The sequence below is a fragment of the Orcinus orca genome, chromosome 8, assembly GCF_937001465.1.
Source record: "Orcinus orca chromosome 8, mOrcOrc1.1, whole genome shotgun sequence".
Classification (NCBI taxonomy): domain Eukaryota; kingdom Metazoa; phylum Chordata; class Mammalia; order Artiodactyla; family Delphinidae; genus Orcinus; species Orcinus orca.
Genome location: NC_064566.1, coordinates 65,641,445 through 65,653,921, shown reverse-complemented (window position 1 = coordinate 65,653,921; position 12,477 = coordinate 65,641,445). Strand labels below are relative to the sequence as shown.

At 37.6% G+C, this 12,477-nt stretch overlaps 1 protein-coding gene across 1 annotated transcript in view; it reads right to left on the bottom strand.

The window, feature by feature from the left end:
* Positions 1–12,477, bottom strand: part of TYR (tyrosinase) — a 111,045-nt gene that overhangs the window by 8,268 nt on the left and 90,300 nt on the right. Inside the window, exon 4 of the mRNA XM_004271880.1 lies at positions 1,372–1,553. Coding sequence (XP_004271928.1) covers positions 1,372–1,553 — 182 coding nt within the window. The remainder of the gene's footprint in view (positions 1–1,371; positions 1,554–12,477) is intronic.

The window sequence follows — 12,477 nt, the reverse complement described above, 5'->3', positions numbered from 1 at the left end:
CTCAAATAGGAGAATTTAGCATCTCAGAAATACAGAGTACACTTTACACCTCTATTTTTGTTATTCTATTAGTTTAGAATATTCCCTACCCTTTTCTACCTGCTACCTGCCTGCTCATCCTTCAAGGCCTTGTCTTGTCTTTTTAGGTTGAACTACTCTGAAGTCATTGTTTTCTCCTCTGTGCTCTTATAAGATTCGGTTTATGACTCCTTTATTGCACTTAACACAGCCTGATGTTTCACACTTTTTTGCACAACTGTCTGACTTCCATACTGAATTTAATTTAACGCTCCTTGAGGTCTGGAGGTATGTCATTCATTTATGTGTCACTAAAGTTTAACAGGAGGTAGGAAATTGGTAAATGTCATTCATTTGTTCATTTTATTTTACTAATCTGTTTATGTTTCCATGAATTATCAATGAATATAATGAAACATCAGTGCTGGTCGAATACCTCGTATCCACAAACTCTGTGTTGTTTAACCGTTTTTTTAGCTGTTGACCATCTTGTGTTGCAGTGGAGAGGACCCTGTAGTGTTGAAATCTGGCTCTTCCACATACTGGCGTTTGCTACTGGGAAAGTCATTTAAATTATCTTAGCATCAGTGTCTTTATCTCATTCTAGGGAAAATAATACTTCCCCTAATATATGGTTGATTAATAATGCATGTATGTTATGTAGCAGGCTCACAGGTAGGGGGAGACATTACTACCTGTTCCGTATTTATCAAAAAGATACTGACATACTACTACTAAGGAAGATTATTTAAAGCCTAGATCTAATTACAATCCTAGACTTAATCATAGTCAGAGCAATTATTATTATAATAGCTATTATCATTATTATTATTAACTGTGTTTAACTTCAAAATGTTCACAAATTTTCTTGGTAAGCCTAGCAGGAAGTTCCCAAAGATGATTTCAAAACTGCTAGATGTTTAACTTGTGCTGACTGCCCTAGACTCTTAATGCATTTAATTATCAAATATCTCTTTGAGGTATTCTATTCCTAATATTTAAGGTTAAGAAACTGAGATTCAAGGAACTGAAGTCAAATTTCCCAAGGTCACACAAAAGTCAGTTTATAGTGTCACGTCTCACACCCATTTTTTTTCTGATTTTAATTTTAGTGCTCTTCCCATGGTTGCCATATGCAAAATGCTCTATATAAAGCAGAAAGGACAGAAATTTAAAGATTCTTGCAACTTGGTCCATGGAATAATATATCAGTGATGAGTTAAGGATCGTAATGCATTTTCCCAATTTAAATAATTTGGGGATAACGTTGTAAAAACATAAGGTTTTGCATTCTCTCAAAAGACATTGGTTGCACCAGACTCAGCAATTCAAATGAAAGAAACTGAGCCTTACCTGAATCTTGTAGGTAGCTATAGTCATAACCCAGATCTCTGGATGAAATAAAGAAATCACCATTTCTGTAGAGAGGTATAAAAGGAACCATGTAGGATTCCCGGTTATGCCCAATGGGTGCATTGGCTTCTGGATAAACTTCTTGAAGAGGATGGTGCCTTCGAAGCCACTGTTCAAAAATACTGCAGAGGAAAGGATGATTCAATGTCAGAAACATATTGTTAGTAAAAGAAATATTTGGAATTCTTAAAGTAAAATAACAAGGCATATCTTAAAACCTAAAGCTGTGGAAAGATGCCAATATAGTTTTCACACTTTGAAAGTATTTTGTAAGTCACCAGTTCATGCTGTCAGGCCCTGCTGAAACTCATTCATTTGAGAGAAATATTAGAGGATAATTTTGAAAGAGAAATTTCTTAGAAGATAAATGAAACTTACATGACAAGTTTAGACCCTTCAGAATGCTGCAGAGCAAGTGTAATTATTGGTTGAGTGACAATTGAGACATAGTTGTAAATTAAATATGTCTCTTATCTCAAAGAAAGTTCACCTAAAGAAAGAACTTGCAAAACTAAATTGGAATCAGTACTAGAATTTGGCTATTTTTTGGTCATGGTAGGGGACTTTCAATTATTTCAACCTCCTTGTTATGTTTGGTGCAGTGTATGCTTAATGAATCTTGGTGGGAGAGAGAGCTCACCTTCCATGATAGAGGCTAAAAATACTTACTTGGAAACTTGTGGTTTCCAAACTTCCCTGGAAGCTAGAGTACGACCACATGATCAATACTCAGCCAATCAGACATACCCATCCAAGACTTTGAAACAGGAGACACTGACACAAAGAAGCAAGGACAATGGAAAACCAACATCCTGTTTTTAAGGGCAGCGAGGCCAGAGGTATTAGTAAAGGTGTCCAGGGGTACCCTGTGTTCTAGAGCAGCGGTCCCCAAACTTTTTGGTACCGGGGATCGGTTTCGTGAAAGACAATTTTTCCATGGATGGGATGGGTGCGGGGGAGAGGGCGGGGGGGATGGGTGGTTCAAGCAGTAATGTGAGCCATGGGGAGCAATGCGGAGCCCCAGATGAAGTTTCGCTCGCTTGTCCGCCTCTCACCTCCTGCTGTGTGGCCCAGTTCCAACTGGGGGTTGGGGACCCCTGTTCTAGAGCATGGTTTTGGCAGATGATTGACTGCTGCCCTCCTCCCCTGTTCCCATCTGTTTCTCAACCTGCTTCTCCATGATCTCCTCACCTATCTGATACCCTTTCAGCAAATTTGTTTCCTGTTGAATCAGCCAGAGCGAGTTTCTGCTGCATGCAATTAAAAACTCTAACTGGAACAAAAGCTAAAAAACTATGGGATCAAAAAAGTCTAGTAAGAATGGAAGCAAAACTAAGCTACAGCAGAATTTATAGTGGATCATTAAAGGTGCGATAAAGAGAATGGCTTTGTGTCATCAGACCATATAACATAGAGGGAAGAATACTATATTTGGAGTCAGAGAACTCCCCTTGAGTCCTAGATCTGTGGTTTAAGAGCTGTATCAGTTGCATAAGCTCATAAGCAAATCACTGAACCACTTGAAGACTTAGCCTTCTCATCCTTAAAATGAAAGTAATAATATCTGTCCTGTTTCCAAATTATCCAATGTGATAATTTTTATGAAAGTGCTAGATATATAAGCTACTGTTGTTTAGCTCTAGAATTGAAGCTCAGAGATAAAAGGTTAGTGCATGGTCGAGACGATGGGTCTAAAAAAGAAAGTGATAGTACTTCAAGCAAGCAAATAATTTTTTTGAGAAAACACTTTGAAGTACAATAAAGAAGAGAACAAGGAAGCCAGATGGCAGCAGTGGTGATCCCTTTTTCTGTGATGAAAAGCAATTCTATTTGCTTAGAGAATCTGGACTTCAAATACTAGTTGTGGTCAAAGATGTTTTTAATTGTGAATTAACTGAGAGATCAGCAGGCTGCTGATAAACACTGCAAATCTGGTCCCTGAATACCAAACGGTCCCTAAATAGCTCAATTATTAAATATGTTTACTGAGTACTTACTATATGTTAAGTTTTGGAGAAACTTGAACCTGTGCAAAAACCTGAATTCTGTGGGTTGTGACAAAGGAAACTTGTAAAAGGTCTTAACCTGTTTAATTTTCCTTTTATTCATCTGCAAAATGGGAGTAGTATTTATGTCTTGAAGGTATTGTGAGGATTAATTAAGCAACATAAATGTCCTTTGACAGATGAATAAAGAAGATATTGTATGTATATACAGTAGAATATAATTTAGCCATAAAAAGAACAAAATAATGTCATTTGCAGCAACATGGATGGACCTAGATATTATCATATTAAGTGAAGTAAGTCAGACAACAAATAAAATATGATATCACTTACATGTGGAATCTAAAATACAACACAAATGAACTTATTTATAAAACAGAAATAGACTCAGAGACATAGAAAAAAACTTGTGGTTACCAAAGGGAAAGGGAGGGGAGGGATAAAATTGGAATTTGGGATTAACAGATATACACTACTATATATAAAAGAGAGAAACAACAAGGACCTACTGTATAGCACAGGGGACTATATTCAATGTCTTGTAATAACCTATAATAGAAAAAAATCTGAAAAAGAATATGTATATATGTATGTTTATATGTATATATGTATAAATGAATTGTTTTACACTGGAAACATTGTAAGTAAAAAAATTAAAAATTGATTAATTAAAATAACATAAGTAAGATATATGGTTAAGTGTTGGACAGGTGGTAAACAGAAGCCATCCTCATCCCCATAGCATTTCTTCCTTTTCTTCCTTCTACTCATGATTCAAGTTATACTGGAAGAATTCTACAAATGGTGAGAGACACAAGACATGCATAGAAATGCCAAAGCCATGTATATTTGAGCTGGTTCTTTAAAAATGGTTATTCTTCTTTAAGCAGAAATGGGGAAACAGAGGATTCAAGAAGATTGTTTTTTTGTGTGTGTACCTCCATTTCCTCAACTGAAGAAATTAGGAACTGGCTTAAGTCTATTCAAGTCCTATAATTTTATGAATTATTCTTTTTATTTTAACATCTACAGTTTTCTTCTTTTCATGAAAGCATTACTTGTTCATTATATACAATTCAGAAAATATGAACAAGCAAAAAGGAGAAAAGAAAAAAATCATATGTACTTGCTCCATATTTTTGTTGCAGTTTTTAAAATATACAAGTATAACATTAAATACATATTTTAATAAAAGAGAATTTTATTATAGACAACATTTTATAAGACATTTTATTTGTACTAAACAATGTTTAAATGATATTTAAACAATGTTCACCAGTTTTCAAGTGGTAAACCTTTTTTTTTTTTTTTTTTTGCGGTACGCGGGCCTCTCACTGTTGTGGCCTCTCCCGTTACGGAGCATAGGCTCCGGACGCGCTGGCTCAGAGGCCAAGGCTCACGGGCGCAGCCGCCCCGCGGCAAGTGGGATCCTCCAGGACCGGGGCACGAACCTGTGCGTGTCCCCTGCATCGGCAGGCAGACTTCCAACCACTGTGCCACCAGGGAAGCCCAAACCTATTTTTTAATGAGAAGGAGACCCTCTGATAATTAATCTCTTCCCCATCCCTATTAAACTTTGACTGACTTAGAAACAGCCCAATATACAATGAGCTACTAGATAAAAGCTTGATGCAAACACTGTCCATTTTGTTAATTGAGAAAAATTACCCCTATAGTTCAATTTATCAATAATCTTATTTCTGCCAAGAAGTAAAAATTCTTTACCTAGGTAGGACAAGGACATCAATTCTCAGCACCAAAAGATGTAATGGATGAAACCATTAATGTGCTTACTCACCTTACCAACCTTTTAAAATGAAGGTATTAATCTTGCTTAAATTCTTCATCAGTGGGTCTGATCTTCAGTTAATTTCATCGAACCATGTCTAGAATGGCTCACATCAGAATACTAATGTTTAACTTGGATAATCACACTGACATTTTGGGAAGAAAGTTATCTTCTTACCAAAGATTCATTTAAACTGTATTTAGATGGTTTTCCAGAAGTCTGAGCAACAATGAAATGCACAACAGAGGATTTAGAAAAAAGTTAAGATGATCACAGATGGAAACAAGAAGGGATGTGTTTTATGTATGAAAGTAACATGGACGTCTGGTCACACCCATCCTTACAACAAGACAAAGCTGGACAAGTAGAAAATCAACTTTTCTTGGACCCATGAGAGAACTGGGCAAACTGCTTCCCCCAAAACTGTAGAGATAAATGCAACCAGAGGAACTCAACTGAAATTTGCTAACCAAGAGGAGAAGCAGCTGGATCCGTAAACTTAAACACTTTGATGAATGGCTGGAGGTTGAGTACAGACAACTTGTGATGTGAGAAACTGCTGGGAGCCATAGTCTTAGGGGGATATTCCCACACATTTGGGGTTTTTACCTCCAAGAACCCTGACAGATTTTCACAATGAAGACCTGAAAAAGATCCTCTCCTGGCTCTGTAGGGGGAGGGAGAGTGACCACTGTGAAATATGCCCAGAGTCTTCTCCACACCAAAGCCCTTTAATCCAGAGGAAATAACTACCAGAGACTTATCCCGGTAGGAGGAAGGGAATTCCTCTCAGTCCAGTCCCTTTCACCTTCCTGTCTCACCTAAGGGGAAATAAAACATAGGCCATGGGTCAGGGCTTCAAGGAAATAGATTGGGAATGCTACAACTGGAAAAAGGAGTAGAGGACAGAGGGGGAAAAGAAACCAAAAAGCTATACCATTGGAGAAACACTTATGAAGGTCACAGCCCCAAGACACTGGCCAACTAAAAGACTGAAATTTAATCAAAATATTTTAGAACACTTTCTTCCCCTATACTTTACCATGATACCAACAGAGCTCTAGTATAATTAGGTAGACACACTGAGTACATAAAACAGCAAGACACAACTCCCTACTCCTTTTGTGTGGGCTGTGCATAGTAACTTTCCTCCAAAGAGCACAATATGGATGGGTGGTAGAATCATTTAGAAGTTTGAGAAACCTGAGAAATATGACAACTGCCAAGTGATCAAGGTTAACGTCAACAATGGTAAGCCATGTTGATAGCATGTTCCCTTGATATTATGTGAAGAGAATAGTGCTTTACCTCTCTCGTCTTCCTCCCCAAAACATGTAATTTCAGTCTGCAAGAGAAAAACATCAGATGAATTCGAATAGAGGGGCATTCTATTAAATATCTGAGCAGTACTCCTCAAAACTGTCAAGGTCATCAAAAACAAGGAAAGTTTGAAAAATTACCACAGCCAAGAAGGAGCCTAAGGAGACATGATAGCTAAATGTAATATGACATCCTGGATGGGATCTTGAAACACAGAAAGATATTAGATAGCAATGAAGTAATCTTAAAGTATAGATTGTGGTTAATAATAATGTATCAATATTGTTTCATTAATTGTGACAAACTTTCCATACTGAAGTAAATTGTTAAGAATAGGGGAAACTGGATGTGGGGTATATGTAAACTCTGCAACATTTATGTAAATAAAAATTATTCTTAAAGTTTCTTTTTAAAAACAGAACAACTAACAAAGAAGCCTAATGTAGTTGGATATTAGGGAACTGAGTTGATTTAGTACATCCACTGCTACAGTAAAAAATGCACAAATACTATAGAATTCTTTTTCATTCATTTATTCAACCATTTCATCAATAGTTAAATATACATATTATGAGCACCTATAATAAACTGGTTCTCTGCCAGGTATTGATGTATTTCTCTGTGCTTGTGGTACTTAGATCTATTGATGGAGATAGATACTAACCAGTAATTTCAGAAATGCATCTGTAATTACAGACTGGCAAATACTATAGAATGAAGCATCATGGTAATACAATTTAGTGAGGAGGCCTCATTGATTCTGCAGACTTTGATGGTGTTGAAGGAGTATTTAGAGAAGTGGTATAAGAGTGTTTCTGAAAAAATAATAGAATTTGCAAGGGCCTTTGTTGGGAGGTCAGATTCTCTCATCTGTCTCACTACTCCCATAGCTTCACTTATTATCTACAGGCTGATGGCTTCTCAACTTAGAGTGACAGAGTAAATCTTGCTCTGAAATCTCGGTCCAAATACCCAGTTGCCTGAGTGGCATCCCCATTGAAATGCCTCAAAAGAATCTTCAAGCACAGCACACAGTATCTTCAAAAATCATGATACTAACATCCCTTCCTCATGCTACACTTCTCCACTGATCTATGTCTTTGGAATAAAAATATCTGTCCAGCCAGAAAATGTAAACAAATGACTGATGTATCTATGGAGAGAACAGTTTGAGATGAAGCTAGAGAGGAAATGGGGGCCAAATCAAGAAGGGCAGTTGAGAACATGTGAGAAATATTTTTAATTTTTCCTAAGAGTAATAGGAAGTCACTGTTTATATCTGTGATCACAAGAGATAACATGAACAGATAACTTTTTTAAAGAGTACACACATTGCACTATGGAGAAGGGTCTGAAGGACAGTCAGAATTGATGTGCAGGGAACAAGGGATGAAGAAATCAGCGAGAAAATTATATCCAGGTAAAAAGATGATGTGTGGCTATCCAAGTAGTACAGCTCAGCGGTGAGATGTCACAGAAGACGCCACATTTTCTGGTTAAAGCGGAATAATAATAATAATAACAGAAAAAAGGAAACAGTGAACAAGTTGGTAAGGCGCTTAAGGTAGATGAGAACCCAGATCTTCTGGCTGATGTACCTGGGCTTCTTCCTCTGACACTGCAGTTGTCCCTGCCTGTGATTCTGTTTTCTCCTTCCTTATTCTTCCTGAGTGGGTCCTGAATACTTCTGTTACTCTCTGACTAAGCCTTGTACCTGAGGGCAGGGTTTGTCAACAGGGCTGGAAAGGTACAGAAAAACAAATGCTAGAATATCAATTAAACACTCCACTTACTTCAGAAATTATCTCACATCATCCTGTTTTCTTTCACTGTGGGAGGAACAAACCCAAACTGAGGCAGAGACATTGTTCACAAGTACATTGGAGAATATCAGTGCTACCAACTAGTAGCAACTAGCTAAGAAACCACATCTTCTTTATCTTCCTTTTCTCTGTGCATAGCACATAGTTGCAATATTTACATGATAATTGGTGCTGCTCTTTTGAGTTAATAATCTAACCCAGGAGAATGTGTTCATAATAAAGCAATTTCTGTAATGCAACCTCTTGATATATCTTGCTTATTGATTTAAGCCTCAGCAAATCAAGGAGGTAACTATTTTATTGATCCCATTTTACAGAAGAGAATAGTGAGTCAAAGATCTGAAAGTTTGCCAATGCTCACTCAACTAGAATGCAGTAGAATATCTGGCATTTCATGTCAGATTTCTGTGAGTTTTACCATTATACCCAGCTTGCAGCGCTAGGGCCAGAGCCCAGGTGTTCTATTCCAAGTTAAAGACTCTTCCACTTATAAGCAAAACATTAGCAATTAGTACTTAAAGCAAAAAGATGGACAGAGCATTAATGTTCTTCTCCAAGCATTTTAGAGCCATGCACATAAGTGGGAACTAGGCATACTTTGTCATTTTACTTTACCTGAGAAATGAACATTTGATTATAAAATCTCTCAAGTGCAGAGAAGAGATAAATGCAGAGTTGTGAAATATTAACATCGCTAGTCTAAAGACTTGTGATTTTTCTTTGTGGAACTGAAACCTTTTTACTTCCCTCCAGAGGCCATGAGGACCCATAGACCAGCACAAGCTTAGTAGGTAACAAGGGGCAACAGAGAAGGGGACCAAAGAGAATGGCCTCTACATGGGATTCTGGGTCTAGGCCTTGACCTATACATGAGGACCAGTTTAGAATCCCTCCTGAGGGAGGCCAGTGAGCACCCATGAAGTGACTCTGAAAGTGCTGAGTCTTATCTAGGCAGCTGACATTCACAGCAGGCGCGTGGGAGAGAGGAGCTGAGGGAAGAGGTACAGTACGTGCTGTGAACATAGGACAGCCCTGCAGGAAATGCAGACAAAAGGGCAAAATCCACCTTCAACCTGTTCTAAGCAAAGGTTTAATAACGAGTCTTAATTTTCGCCCTAGGGTTTGAGGGCACAGAAAGAAGGCAGAAACATAAAACTTCATCTTGAGAAACCTGGATACATTTCTGGTATTGGTTTGTGAGGGGTGAGAGCCTCAGTTTATTCATCTGCAAAATGTGGATAATAACAAACTTCAAAGTGCCATGAGATAGAACTGAGATTAAGTGTACAATACACCCAGGACAGCGCCAACACACAGTAAGCACCCAACAGTGGTTAACTGTTGCTGTTATTCTTGCACACATCAGAAACCATCATTTCTGCAGTTTAATATGAGGAGCCCACTTTAATTCCCTTAGAGCAGAGGTTTTAGATTTCTGCTCCTTGGGAATTTTGGTGTACCGCAAGCAGGATGTAGTTGTCTTAACAAACAAATATGCCAATGAATTTTATTTCTCATTTTAAAAGAAATTATATAAACAGAGAGTGAATAAATTGTAGAGGTTAGCTTCATAGATTCTGAAGCTACATTGCTTGGATTCAAATTTTGGTTGTGATACTCAGTAGCTGTGCAAACTTGGGCAAACTACTTAACCTTTTTGTGCTTCAGTTTCCTTATCAGTAAAATGGCAATTATAATCTGGGTTGAATTATGTCCCCCCGCAAAAGTTCATATGTTGAAGTTCTCACAAATTGATTTTGTATTTGGAGATAGGGTCTTTAAAGAGTTAATTAAGCTAAAATGAGATCCTTGGGGTGGGTTCTAATCCCATATGACTGGTGTCCTTATAAGAAGAAGAAATTCGGACACTGGCAGGTACAGAGGGAAGACCCTGTAAAGACACAGGGAGAAGAGGGTCATGAAGAAATCATGGAGAGAGGCCTCAAAAGGCACCAACTCTGCCCACACCCACCTTAATCTTGAATTCCTAGCCTTCAGGATTGCAAGAAAATTTCTGTTGTTTAAGCCACCTAGTCTCTGGTACTATGTCATGGTAGCCCTAGAAGACTAATACATAATAGTACGTATCTGAAGGGATTCTTGAAAGTACTAAGTGAATTAATATATGTAAAACCATTTAGAATAATGTATAGAATAAAATACAGAATACTGTTATTAATATTGATATTAAAATGATACTTCCTTTGTTTTTGAGTTTTTCTTCCTTAGGATTTCCTTAAACTTTTATTCTCTACTACATTTTTTTGCTTCTTCAAGGCTTAGGTCAAATGCTACCTCCATGAAAACATCAATCAGATTTACTGTTTCCCTCCTTTGATCATTACATTTGTCATGCTGTATTGTAATTATTTGATTATGTGTCATTCTCCAACAGTATATGGGTTTAGCCACATGTAGCCACATATATTCTTCCTTCCAGCCCTTCTGAACCACTTGCAAGACCCCCAAAGCATACCTCTGTTTCTTCATGCTTCCTAGAACATTCCTGTTCTTTCCCTTCTATCACTTTGCCCATACTTCTGTTATTCGTTTTTTCAAAACGTAGGTTCAAGTGTCACTAAAGGTGAAGGGCCTTACCTGATACCACCTGTGATAGTTAATTTTAATGTGTCGACTTGACTAGGTCATTGTACCCAGCCATTTGATCAAACATTATTCTAGATGTTTCCATGAAGGTATTTTTTAGATGATATTAACATTTAAATCGGTAGATTTTGAGTAAGATAGATTATTCTCCATAATGTGGGTAGGCCTCATTCAATCCACTGAAGGCCTCAATAGGAAAAAACTGACCTGCCCAAGTAAGAAGGAATTTTGCCAGCAGATTGCCTTTGGAGTTTAACTGCAACTCTTACCTGGGTTTCCAGCCTGCTTGTCTACCTACCCTGTAGATTTTTGACTTGCCAAGTTTCCACAAATGTTTGAACCTCTCTCTGTCTCTTTCTCTGTTTCTCTCTGTGTCTTTCTTTCTCTGTCTGTTTTTCTTTCTCTCCCTTAATCTGTAAACACAATCACACACACACACACACACACACACACACACACACACACACACACACACACATATCCTGTTGGTTCAGTTTTCCTGGAGAACTCTGAGTGATACACCGCCCATCCCCTACCGAGTCAGACGCTATCTCCTCTCTCCCTCTTTCTCGGTTCTACCAAGATGCAAGTCATTAATGCCACTGGTTCTCCCATGGCACTCACACTATACTGTGCTGTGTGATTGACCAGACTGCAACTCTCTTGAGGACTGAGACAAGTCTTCATACGATTTTGTATTTCCAGCTCCTGGCAAAATGCTTATTATTAATATATGCCAGACACTGTGCTAACTGGTGTGGGTCAGAGAGTAACACCACCTATAGATATATCCAACTCAAAATCATCAGCATCTCTTGGATTTCTCCTTCTCTCAGTTCTAATAGCTAACCGCTAAGTAAATGATTCTTTAATATTTAATTCACATTCTCTTTGAGAATTTGATAAAAATGTGGGCTCTCTCCCAAGAAGACTACACAATTCTCATAAATTTTACATATTTTTGAACTACCCGAATCTAGCCCTCTCGTTAGTGAGTAGGCACTGTGATGGACATTTGGTTTGCAGTGATCAATATGACATCATTGTTCTCAATAGGTTCCCCATATACCGTTGGAGAATGACACATAATCAAATAATTGCAATACAGCATGACAAATGTAATGATCAAAGGAGGGAAACAGTAAATCTGATTGATGTTTTCATGGAGGTAGCATTTGACCTAAGCCTTGAAGAAGCAAACACAATGTAGTAGAGAATAAAAGTCTAAGGAAATCCTAAGGAAGAAAAACTCAAAAACAAAGGAAGTATCATTTTAATATCAATATTAATAACAGTATTTTATTCTATACATTATTCTAAATGGTTTTACATATATTAATTCACTTAATACTTACAAAAATCCCTTCAGATAAGTACTATTATGTATTAGTCTTCTAGGGCTACCATGACATAGTACCAGAGACTAGGTGGCTTAAACAACAGAAATTTTCTTGCAATCCTGAAGGCTAGAAATTCAAGATTAAGGTGGGTGTGGGCAGAG